Source organism: Hemitrygon akajei, chromosome 7, assembly GCF_048418815.1.
Source record: "Hemitrygon akajei chromosome 7, sHemAka1.3, whole genome shotgun sequence".
NCBI lineage: Eukaryota > Metazoa > Chordata > Chondrichthyes > Myliobatiformes > Dasyatidae > Hemitrygon > Hemitrygon akajei.
This window is the reverse complement of record NC_133130.1, coordinates 116,042,668-116,055,684: the sequence shown is the minus strand read 5'-3', so window position 1 is coordinate 116,055,684 and position 13,017 is coordinate 116,042,668. Positions and strand designations below refer to the sequence as shown.

The window sequence follows — 13,017 nt, the reverse complement described above, 5'->3', positions numbered from 1 at the left end:
TCCACTGCCCGGCTCACTCTACTCCCGGCTCACTCTACCCCCGGCTCACTCCACTGCCCGGCTCACTCTACTCCCGGCTCACTCTACTCCCGGCTCACTCTACTCCCGGCTCACTCCACTGCCCGGCTCACTCTACTCCCGGCTCACTCTACTCCCGGCTCACTCTACTCCCCGGCTCACTCCGCTGCCCGGCTCACTCTACTCCCGGCTCACTCTACTCCCGGCTCACTCCACTGCCCGGCTCACTCTACTCCCGGCTCACTCTACTCCCGGCTCACTCCACTGCCCGGCTCACTCTACTCCCGGCTCACTCCACTGCCCGGCTCACTCTACTCCCGGCTCACTCCACTGCCCGGCTCACTCCGCTGCCCGGCTCACTCCACTGCCCGGCTCACTCTACCCCCGGCTCACTCCGCTGCCCGGCTCACTCTACTCCCGGCTCACTCCACTGCCCGGCTCACTCTACTCCCGGCTCACTCCGCTGCCCGGCTCACTCCACTGCCCGGCTCACTCTACTCCCGGCTCACTCCACTGCCCGGCTCACTCTACTCCCGGCTCACTCCACTGCCCGGCTCACTCTACTCCCGGCTCACTCCGCTGCCCGGCTCACTCCACTGCCCAGCTCACTCCACTGCCCGGCTCACTCCACTGCCCGGCTCACTCTACTCCCGGCTCACTCCACTGCCCGGCTCACTCTACTCCCGGCTCACTCCACTGCCCGGCTCACTCCACTGCCCGGCTCACTCTACTCCCGGCTCACTCCGCTGCCCGGCTCACTCTGCTCCCGGCTCACTCCGCTGCCCGGCTCACTCTACTCCCGGCTCACTCCACTGCCCGGCTCACTCCACTGCCCAGCTCACTCCACTGCCCAGCTCACTCCACTGCCCGCTGTATCGGGCTGCGTTCCTTTTTGAAGGAAGGGGAGGACCGGCCGCCGGCTCCGGAGGAAGTGCAGTGCAGCGGAATGCGGAATCCCAGAAGGCACACTTCAGCCGAGGAAGTTTCCACTGAGCACTCGGGACATGTTGGTGGCCGTCCTCCTCTCGTCCGTGCTCTGGGCGACCCGCGTTCCCGGGACAGCGCGGGCCGAGGTGGTCCGGGATTTCGGGGAATGTGACTGGTTTTTCCAGAACAAGGTGCCGCCGCAGGGTTTCAGCAGCCGAAGCCGGGTCAAGATCTGTCAGAAGTTCAGGAACCACTACCACTACGCTACGCTGTACCGGACCGACCGGCGGATCCCGGAGTACTCCGCCTACCGCTATCCTTGCTCTCTCGGCGAGGGCGAAGCGTACAGACCCAGCACATGGTTTCAGGAGCCGCAGGTAACGACCCGTCCCCGGGTTTCGCTGCGCCATTCGCAATGCCACTGGCTACCGTCCCAAACACTGTCCCGAGCTCAGCGTTCAACGCGGAGTGCATTAGCAGTTAGCAAGGTCCCCGCTCCTAGACAACACCCGAAGTAAAACCTTGCTGTTGCTTGCTTGGACTTGTTACGATTGTGCGGGAGTTTTATTTATTTCCAAGTAATGCAGTGTATAACTTTGAAAGCGGCCCGTCGGGGGATGTAGAGAGCGAATTTGAAGTCCGATCTGGAGCTGGAAACTCCTTTCTCCGGGCGGCACAATGCACGAAAGCTACTGCAGGTCAGCAGGAAGAGTCACTGGCTGCCGTCCTACCATCCCTGCAGGACTTGCCTGTGTCCGGGACAAAGAAGCGGGCGGGGGAAGATGTCCTAAACACAAGGGATTCTGCAGATGCTGGAAATCCAGAGCAACGCGGCATCTACGGGGTGGAATAATAGTCAACATTGCGGGCAGAGACCCAAACGCTGTGCGAAAGAAGACAAATTGTGTCCCAGCGAGAAGACTGTTCTGCGAATAAACTCCTCTCGGGGCTTCCAGCCGGGCACAGGTACCAACTTTAACCGACGTTTCGATGACAAACTCAGGGGTAAATTGTTTTATGTTCATCCCTTAAGAAGATGGCAGAATTTGTCATGAGAAGTCGGTTGAAATCGACGCCTGTACCCGGCAGGAAGCCCGGGACGAGCTTATCTGTCATATTCCCGGGAAAGCACTACAGCTTCTGTTTTCAGATGGTTCTAACTAATACTAAATGTCTGATGAGGGCAGAATCGGCCCGCATATAGGCCCCACCCTTCAGTCCTCTTCTGCGAGGGGCGTGGAGTGAAAATAGGGAAGTTCTGGTAATATTTACGAAGCCCTTACCGGGACTTCATGTTTTAAACATGTTTAAAACAGGATGAACTCCCTGCTTTGGAAGTAATGTGGAGTGGGTCCTCTAGGTGGCCCCAGTGTTCACGACAGGAGATGTTACTGAAGCAGGTTACATTTTGAGGGCGGCTTAACAGGGTGCAGGGGGTATCTAGAACCTGAGATGGGGTTATATAGTCATACAGCATAGCAACAGGCCCGGCGACACAACTGGTCCATGCCAACAAAGATGCCTGCGCAAGCTCCTCCTATCTGCTCACATCTTTCAGATTGTGATGGAGTTTCGTTTCCTTTATCACGTGTAGATCGAAACATACGGGGAAACGCGTCGGTTGCATTTGCTTCCAACACACCGGAGAATGTGCCGGGGCAGCCCGCAAGTCTGGGCACACATTAGGTGCCAACATAGCAATCCCACAGTGCTCGGCAGAACAATGCAAGATATCCCTCTAAACCCTTCCTAACCGTGTACCTGTCCTCGTTTATTGTCATTTGGAAATGCATGCATTAAGGAATGATACAATGTTCCTCAGAAACATTCTTGCTCACCCTGCTAGAGGGAAGAAGGAAGATTTACAAGGATGTTGCCAGGAACGGAGTTACAGAGTGAGGCAGGACAGGTTAGGACTTTTTACTAGGAGCGGAGGAGATGAGAAGTGATTTCGCTGACAGAGTGAATACACTCAGTCCTTTCCCCCAGGGCTGAGCATTCAATAACTAGAAAACGTAGATTTAAGATGAGATGGGGAAGATTTAATAGAGCAACGCACGCAGAACGCTGGAAGATCTCAGCAGGTCAGGCAGCATCTGTGGAGATGAATAAACAGTCGATGTTTTGGGCCGAGACCCTTCCTCAGGACTGGAGAGGAAGGGGGAAGATGCCGGAATAAAGAAGGTTGTGGGGGGGGGGGGGAGGGGAAAGAGGCAAGGTGGAGTGATAGATGGAGCCAGGTGGGTGAGAAAGGTCAAGGGCTGGAGAATAAAGAGTCTGGTAGGAGAGGAAAGTGGTCCGCAGGAGAAAGGGAAGGGGGAAGGGACCCAGAGGAAGGTGATAGGCAGTTGAGAAGAAGTGCAAGGTCAGAGTGGAGGACAGAAGAAAGGGGTGAACAGAGGGAGTGGATTTCATTACCAGAAGGAGAAATCAATACTCACGCCATCAGGTAGGAGGCTACCAAGATGGACTCTAAGATTTAATAGGGAATCGAGGGGCAACTTCTCTTTCACAAAGGAGCTGTGGAACAATCTGCCAGATGATGTGATTGATGGGGGTCCGTAACGATGGATGCCGCCTTTCTGAGGCGTCTCCTTTTGGAGGTGTACTCGAAGCTGGCACAGCTTTTTCTGATTCTGTGCAGGGCCCCCCCCATCCCCCCCCAATCCCCCCCAATCCCCCCCATCCCCCCCCATCCCCCCTCCAATCCCCCCCCCAATTCCCCCCCCCCACCCCTGTACCTGATGGAGATGGAACCTGTTAGAATGCTTTCATGGAGAAATTTGTGAGAGTCTTTGATAACAGACCATTTCTCCTCAAACTCCCAATGAAATGTTTCCTGATGAAGGGTCTCGGCCCGAAACGTTGGCTACTCTTTTCTCAGATGCTGCCCGACCTGCTGAGTTCTTCCAGCATTGTGTACGTATTCTTTGATCCACAGCATCTGCAGTTGTATTTCTGTGTTGCCTAATGAAAGTTAGCTGCTGTTGTGCCTTCTTGTAATTGCATCAGTATTTTGGGCCCAGGATAGATCTTGACACCCAGGAATTTGAAAGTGCTCACCCTTTCCACCGCTGATCTCTCGATGAGGACTGATGTGTGTTCCTCGACCTCCCCTTCCTGAAGTCCACAATCAATTCCTCGGTCTACTGATGTCGAGTGCAATGTAGTTGCTGTGACGCCACTCAACCAGCTGATATATTTCACTCCTGTACGTCTCCTCATTACCATCTGAAATTCTGCCAACAATAATTGCATCGATGGTATTCAAGCTGTGCCTAGTCACGGGTGTAGAGAGAGTAGAGCAGTGGGCTAAACACACTCCCCTGAGGTGCACTGGTGTTGGTTATCAGCAAGGATGAGATGTTTATCTATTGTCCCTCTCAACCCCATTCTCCTGCCTTTTCCCCATAACCTTCGATGCCCTGACTAAACAAGAACCTATCAACCTCCTCTTCAAATACATCTAGGTCTAACTCTATCTCGGCCTCTCAATATTCGAGGGGTTTCATTGAGACCCCCTCGCCAGTCTTCCAAACTCCAGCGAGTACAGGCCCAGAGCCATCAAATGCTCCTCATACGTTAACCCTTTCAAAAGGTACACGATCCTGACAGGGTTCAGTAAGCAAGCAGCAGAGGGGATGGATGATCAGCTTTACCCAATGTAACCCCAGTTCCAGTTAAGGGCCTGCCGTCTTGTTTCTATCCTGCTATTATGAACAATGGAATGGTTCCCTAATATGATAAGGCAGATTCATGACTCCACATTCTACCTTGTACTTGACGGTCTACCTGTACTGCACTTTCTCCATACCTGCTACACTTTATTCTGCATTCTCTTTTTGCTTTCATTTGTCCAATCTCGATGCACCGTGTAATGACCTGATCTGTATGAACAGTATGAAAGACAAGCTACTCACTGTATCTTGGTGTCTTAGAACCACAGAACACCACAGCACAGTACAGGCCCTTCAGCCCTTCATGTTGTGCCGACCCATATAATCCTTAAAAAAAAGTACTAAACTCACACTACCCCATAACCCTCTATTTTTCTTTCATCCATGTGCCTGTCCAAGAGGCTCTTAAATACCCCTAATGTTTTAGCCTCCACCACCATCCCTGGCAAGTCATTCCAGGCACTCACAACCCTCTGTGTAAAAAACTTACCCCTGATGTCTCCCCTAAACTTCCCTCCTTTAATTTTGTACATATGCCCTCTGGTGTTTGCTATTGGTGCCCTGGGAAACAGGTACTGACTATCCACCCTATCTATGCCACTCATACTCTTGTAGACCTCTATCAAGTCCCCTCTCATTCTTCTACGCTCCAAAGAGAAAAGTCCCAGCTCTGCTAACCTTGCTTCATATGACTTGTTCTCCAAACCAGGCAACATCCTGGTAAATCTCCTCTGCACCCTCTCCATAGCTTCCACATCCTTCCTATAATGACGTGACCAGAATTGAACACAATACTCTAAGTGCAGTCTCACCAGAGAATTGTAGAGTTGCAACATGACCTCTCTACTCTTGAACTCAATCTCCTTGTTAATGAAGCCTAGCATCCCATAGGCCTTCTTAACCACCCTATCAACCTGTGCAGTGACCTTGAGGGATGTAAGGATTTGAACCCCAAGGTTCCTTTGTTCATCCACACTCTTAAGTAACTGACCATTAATCCCATACTCAGTCTTCTGGTTTGTCCTTCCAAAATGCTTCTCTGGAGTGTCGGAGGCTGATGGTTAATGAAGGGCATAAGCAGACCATAAGGCATAGGAGCAGAATTAGGCCATTTGGCCCATTGAGTCTGCTGCGCCATTTCATCATGGTGATTCATTTTCCCCCTCAGCCCCGATCTCCCGCCTTCTCCCCGTATCCCTCCATGCCCTGCTTAATCAAGAATCTATCAACCCAATGACTTGGCCTTCACAGCTGCCTGTGGCAATGAATTCCACAGATTCACCACTCTTCTGGAAAAAGAAATTCTTCCTCATCTTCATTACAAATAGATGTCCCTCTATTCTGAGGCTGTGTCCTCTGGTCTTAGACTCCCCCACCGTAGGAAGCATCCTCTCCACATCCACTCTATCAAGGCCTTTCACCATTTGATGAATTTCAATAAGGTTGCCCCTCAATCTAATCATCTTGTCATAGTTTCCTTCCCAGAGTCAAAATGCCAAAGCCTACAGGCCTGCATTGAAGGTGAGTTTAATAGAGATGTGCGGGGCATGTTTTTTACATAGTAGGTGCCTGCAACAGGTGTTGGGGAGGGATAGTGGTGGAGACTGATACAAAAATGGTGTTCAAGAGGCTTTTAGTTAGGTACCTGGCAATACAGGTGACGGTGGGAGGTGCGTCATGCACAGGCATGAAAGATGTAGTTTAACTTGGTGTTGTGTTTGGAACATGACCCCAAGAGACCGTTCCTGAGATATACTCCTCTATAAGACCACAAGACATAATAGGCCATTTGGCCCATCTAGTCTGCTCTGCCATTTGATCATGGCTGATCCATTTCACTCTCCCATTTTCATCCAGTAACCTTTGACGCCCTCGCTAATCAAACTCCGCTTTAAATATACTGCGCCCATCTATGTTAAAAATGTATTTTGTGATCATTACTAGGAGTCGGTTTAGTCCGGGCAATATGTTTTTTTAAATTGTCTGAACTGCATTGATTACAGATCGACGATCAAAATGCTGAAAGTTACATGAAGAGTAGTTCAAAGACCTCCAGCGCCAGGCAGGCGACAGATGAAGATTACCGTAACTCTGGCTACGACCGGGGGCATCTCAATCCCTTCGCGCTGAATGACAAAGACAGCGCCACAGCTACCTGTACCCTGACTAACGCAGTGCCCGAGGAACACGGAGCCAACGTCAACTGGTACCAGGAGGTGGAATCGGTGGTCGAAAAGCTGGCGAAGATATGTCACAAGTCGCGGCGCACGATGTACATACTGACTGGCGCTTCCAACCCGACCGGGATCAAGATCAAAAACAGGGTCTCGGTGCCCAAGACAGTGTGGACGGCTCTCTGCTGCACCTCCTCGCCGGATCAAAACAACGACCCCTGCCTCAGTGGCCAGGTGCCCTCAGAGGGGCAGGAGGTGCTGGTGTACTACAGGGACTTCTCCTTCGCGTTCATGAAGACGATGAAGCCGGAGCAAGTCACAAAACACCTGACAGTGAGGGGGCTGCAGAAGAAACTGAAGGTGGACACACTGTTCCACGGCTGCAGAGGGACCAGGGAGAGCGACGAAGACCAAGTCTTCAAGGAGGTTGAGGGGCTGATTATGAACAAGATCATCAACCCCGTCAACAACACGGGCAGCGCCCTGCCCCGACCATTCGGCTTTGAAGCGGCCACAGGAATCCTCCAATTCATCCGCTCTAGTCTACTGGCTCCCGGTCGAGCTGCGATCCACGCCACACTCTCCAGCGTCCTGGGGGCCACCGAGCTGGCGGTACCAGTTCTGCAGGGCGTTGGCACGGTGGTTGGCATTCTCCTCGTCACTGCATTCGGAGTTCTCATCAGCAATCCCTGATAGTTCACTCCCCTGGCTCGTCAGCACGATCTCGTTGGTGTCAGTGAACAGGGTCCGCTCATTGTAGTTCTTGGCAGGCATCCTCTTCAGCGCAGTCAGCCGATCTTTACACCAACTTCCGGTCGCACTGGTCTACAGGAATGGTGCCAGGTGGGACGCTGACAAAAATGCACCCCCCACCCCCACAGTGAGCATTTTTAAACTCGCCAGGGAGTAGGAAATGCTGAAAATACTTGACAGAAACGGCTGATGTTTCTAGACAATGTATTTTCTGCATTCTTTGCTTTCAAATGCAGTGGATTTCGCTTAATTGGGACACATCAGGACCAGTACATTTTGGCCCAATTAGGCAGCTGCTCCAATTACCAAAGTTTCACGGAATCAGTTAAGAAGGTATAAAAAAGACAAGCTACCATTTGACTGAGTAACAAATTATGAATTTAAATGAAGTACAGAACAGATTCAAACACTAACAATGCTGCTCAGTACTGACAGTGTCGGACAGAGGAATTCACCCTTCATTTTCGTTGTAACATTCAAGATGACAGTCAATCCCTTCAAATTCTTCATAGTCCCTAACTTGTTGAAGCAGTGAAATCGTTTCATTTTCACTCCCTGCCACTTCTGGCATCTCCAAGCCCGAATGCTTGAAACCGCAGTGAGAAGTTCTGAGTTGTTTTTCTGCTTATTTCTCACTAACTATCAGCGACAAACATCACTGCCCTTTGGACACACACTATTAAAAAACTGCTCGACCCGGTGTAGAGTTAGGTGGCCACACGAGTGCGCGTGACTGACTCTTGATAAAAACATTAACAACAGTCTCCTGGTGCAGTTAAGTGGCTTTGTGTAACAAATCAGTGAAGGGAATCCCAGCTACTTTTTCAATTAGGTTTTGTTCTTCTAGAATTGTCCTCAATAAGTGGTTGCCCCCATGGCCCAATTAACCATAATTCAATGCAGCTGCAGAATTTTAATGTCTAAACTCAGGGAATTCTGTGCTCAATCCAACTAAGATCTCAAAGTGGTTATAGAACATAGAACACAGAACTCTACAGCACAGTGCAGACCATTTGGCCTACAATGTTAGACCAAAAGACCATAAAAGAAGTTTAGGATTTAATGGAGTTATTCCATCATCTGCTGTAGAAATGGTCATTTTCCAAACTTACTGCCTGTTACACCACTGGATCTAGGGCAGCAATGACGATTCTCCATCTCTGTCTGTCCTTGCGTACGTTCCAGAAACCTGTTTTGGTCCTGGTCTTGGCGCTTTTCGGGGCTTCCTTCATCACGTCAGTAGCTTCCTCTTGGTTTTCACTAGCGGGTCCCGGGTGGAGACTCAGGAATACCGCCGCACTCAGATGTAGAAGGGTTCTTCGTTGCCGTTTTCGTAACAATTTTGTTGGCCCAGTCAGGCAGTTTGACAATGCAGGTGATCTCTCTCCAGCTGTCTGCTTTTGACCCCACTTCACACTGTAATCTCCAAAGTGTCATATCAGCTATGTATGAATATATAACTAAAGATGATGGTAGAGAGGCTTGGTGTGTTGGTGATCAGTGTCCAAAGGGAATGGACAACGTTGGAGCAGATTTAGACACATCAGCACGGATCTGTCCCCCAGTAAAAGTATCACCAAAACCTCATTCAGAACTCCTTCCTGTTTAGTGATTAAAATTCCAAAATTGCTTCACTTGATCTCTATCAGGATTCTTCATCAGTGACTGGATTCAAGATGAATTTTGATAGATTTTCAGATGACAAATATATAATTTAGGGATCGGGTGAGAGAGTGGACAAGGCATAGGATCTGCTTTGCACTTTCTTTATGCAGAGACCATTTGGCCCTATGCTAGCTCTGAGAGGAATCTCCTTATTTTCCTTAACTCTGCACATTGACACATATCTGTTAACTATCCCATCCCCTCCCTGGATCTGGTTCTCTATTCTGACGACAATTTACAGAGGCCACTTAACTTACCGTTAGACGTGTAAGAGCATGCACGCCACAGAGACAAGGGTGAAGGCCGGGCTTGAACCCTAGATCTGTGAGAGAGCTACTCTACCCCCTGTGGCACTGTGCCAGGGCATTACCAAAGGGAGCAGGTCTTGCCTTATGGCATGGCCTTCCCCTATTTCCTTCTCTTACATTCATAGAGAGGGAGAGACTGAGTGGAGACAGACCCTTCAGCCCATCAAGTCTGTGCCAACCGCCAAGCAGACATTCACATTGATCTGACGCCTGCTTTTCTCGCTGAATTCCCCCAGAACACTGTCACTCACCTGCACACTGGGCACTACACAATGAACAATTAACCAAGTGCACATGCATTTCTTTGAGATGTGGGACGAAACTGGAGCACTTGGAGGAAACTTAGATGGTCATAGAGAGAACGTGCAAACTCCACAGGGACAGCACCCGCAGTCAGGATTGAACCTGGGTGTCTGGCGCTGTGAGGCAGCGACTCTACCAGCTGTGCCAATTATAGTCTTGCTCTGGTTTCATAGAGCACTACGGCACAGAAACAGGCCCTTTGGCCCATCTAGTCCATTGGCCTGCACCTGGACCACAGCCCTCCATACCCCTCCCATCCATATATCTTAAGTATTTAAGTCACACCCACCTCACAGCTTGTTTCACACTCTCACTACCCTCTGGGTGAAGAAGTTCCCCTTAAATATTTCACCTTTCACCCCTGACTCATGACCTCTGGTACTCGCCGCACCCAACCTCAGTGTAAGAAAGGCTGTTTGGGTTTTCCTTGTCTATACTGGCCGTTGTGTGCAGATGTGTCATTGTGTACTTGTTTGTTGTCTCCTTCATGTCTCCATGGCTTGTTTATGCCCTGTTTACTGTATACAACATGAGGCATCAGCTCGTGCTTTGTGGATGGGGGTAAAGCAATGGGGCTCATGACTAGTTAGGAATGTTACCTTCAGCGGCCTGAATATCTTTGTTGCCCAGAAATCCCCCACTTCCTCTGTTACGTATTCTGTCTTTCATAAGACCATAAGACATAGGAGCAGAATTAGGCTATTTGGCCCATTGAGTCTGCTCCATCATTCCATCATGGCTGATTTACTATCCCTCTCAACCCCATTCTCCTACCTTCTCCCTGTAACATTTGATACCCTGACTAATGAAGAACCTATCAACCTTGGCTTTAAATATACCCAATGACTTGGTCTCCACAGCTGTCTGTGGTAATAAATTCACAGATTCACCACCCTCTGGCTATTGAAATTCATCCTCACCTCTGTTCTAAATGGACGTCCCTCTATTCCGATGCTCTTCCTTCTGGTCCTAGACCCCACACTATAGGAAACAACTTCTCCACATTCACTCCCTCTAGGTCTCTCAATATTTATTTTTAAGAATCTAAATTACTCTGTGAATAATCTCAGAGTTGTCACTGTTCTGTCGGTACCTGAGTTCCAAGTGGGGTCACCGAACAGGCTGGGCAGTTGACCACATCAAAGTATTCTCAAGTATACAGTGAGATTATAAACTAGCAGTCCAGCACTTTACAGATTTTAAGACATGGAATGGGACTTGTAATTAAGGTGCTGACATTTAATCAAACTTAGTTTTAACAAGTAGAAAAAGAAAATAGTACTGTTTAAGACCTATTGAGTTTTGAAATACATGGGCATTACAAATGGTATTGAATTATTATTGTTATGTGTACCAAGGTGCACTGAACAGCCTTCATTTATATACCACCCAGTCACATCAGTACTTCGAGCTAGTAAGGAGAAAAACAATGATTGTTGGTGCCAGATGGGGTGGTTTGAGTATCTCAGAATCTGCTGATCTCCTGGGATTTTCATGCACAACAGTCTCTCTAGAGATTACAGTGAATGGTTCAAAAAAACAAAAAAATGTCTATCTTATAAAGTTTATATTTGGTGGCCATTTTATTGGGTACACTGGCTCATTAATGCAAATATCTAATCAGCCAATCACGTGGCAGCAAATCGATGCATAAAAGCATGGTCAAGAGGTTCAGTTGCTGTTCAGACCAAACATCAGAATGGGGAAGAGATGTGACTTTGTTAATCTTCCCCTTTAATATTCTCTTTTATGTCACTTTACATAAAAATAGTTCGGAAATTCCTGTGAATGTTTCGCCGGAGTATTAGTGTCTGAATAATAGACATGGTGGCTGCTAAACAGAATACAAGGTGGAGGAACTGGTGATAAATGAAAATTACAATGTTACATGCTTACATGTGCATGACATTTGCCGAATTTACTATCACGTACACGATGCTGTGATTGCAGAAGTGAACAGGTTCCCCATCACTGAAACTGTAACTGTTCTACCTGGAGATTGTCGAGGTAATACAGTATATTTGTAAATGGCTGCTTGTGAGTGGCCTGTTCTTCAATCACTGCTGTTAATTAAAGGTTCAAGATACAAGATTCTAGATCCAAGGTTAAAGATTCTAGATTTTGGATTCTAGATTCAAGGTTCTAGATTTTTGGATTCTAGATTGTTTATTGTCATTCTTCAGTACACAAGTTTAAAGGAGAATAATACGATTGTTACTCTGGATCTGATGCAACATAAAAACACAATATAATCACATAAGATTACCTTACATACATAGACTGATTGTATGCCCATAAAGTGCCACTAGGTACGTAATGGGAAATAATAAAGTAGTGGCAGAGTTAGTGGGTGGAGGTGTTGATCAGTTTTACTGTGTGGGGAGGGAAATTAACTGTTCTTGAGTCTGGTGGACCTGCTGTGAATAATATGTAGTCTCCTCCCGCATGGGAGTCCATGAGCGGGGTGGGTGGGATCCTTCATGAAAGCAGGCAACCATGTATGATTTTGGTCATGGTGCCATCTAAATGTGTATTTGTACAGATATTACAAACACAAATCTATGTCTACACAGATGGGGCAGCATGAAAGTGTAGTGGTTAGTGTAGCACTATGATAGTGCCAGCAACCCGGGTACAATTCCCACCACTATCTGTAAGAAGCTTGCATGTTTTCCCCGTGATTGTGGGGGATTCCTCCAAGTGCTCTGGTTTCCTCCCACAGTCCAAAAACGTACGGGTTAGGGTTAGTAGGTTAATTGATCACATGGGTATAATTGGGTGATGCAGGTTCACTGGACTGTATCTTGAAATGAAAACTAAATATATTTATGGATTAATCTTTAGTCAAATACTGAACAGAATGAACTTGCTACCTGGATTTGATACTGCACTGAATTAGCAAATGCTTCAAAATGTAATTTCAGTATTTTGTGATCAATGTGCAATAATTAACAATAAATACTGGTTTTATATCTTGTATGGTTGTCTTTAATTTCACCATTCTCTCGACACTTCCATCTCTGTGTCTCGTCCGGAAAGCTCTCTGCTGTATCAGAAGCAGCCTGCCGCGGACACTGGGAAACCTCGGGACAAGGTGGGGAGTTAGTTCCTCATGAGTTTGTCTCTGATTTGCAGCAGCTGCAGTATTTCATTCTGGGTGACTCACTGTTCCTTCCCTTTCAGAACCACCAA

The 13,017-nt window shown here is 48.3% G+C and overlaps 1 protein-coding gene across 1 annotated transcript; it reads left to right on the top strand.

Annotated features, from left to right (window-relative positions):
* Nucleotides 1-974: 974 nt before the first annotated feature.
* Nucleotides 975-12,802, top strand: LOC140730852 (endonuclease domain-containing 1 protein-like). Its single transcript, XM_073051811.1, has 2 exons — nucleotides 975-1,322; nucleotides 6,626-12,802. The coding sequence occupies exons 1-2, from the start codon at nucleotides 1,023-1,025 to the stop codon at nucleotides 7,487-7,489; spliced, it is 1,164 nt and encodes a 387-aa protein (XP_072907912.1). The 5' UTR covers nucleotides 975-1,022; the 3' UTR covers nucleotides 7,490-12,802.
* The last annotated feature ends 215 nt before the right edge of the window (nucleotides 12,803-13,017 follow it).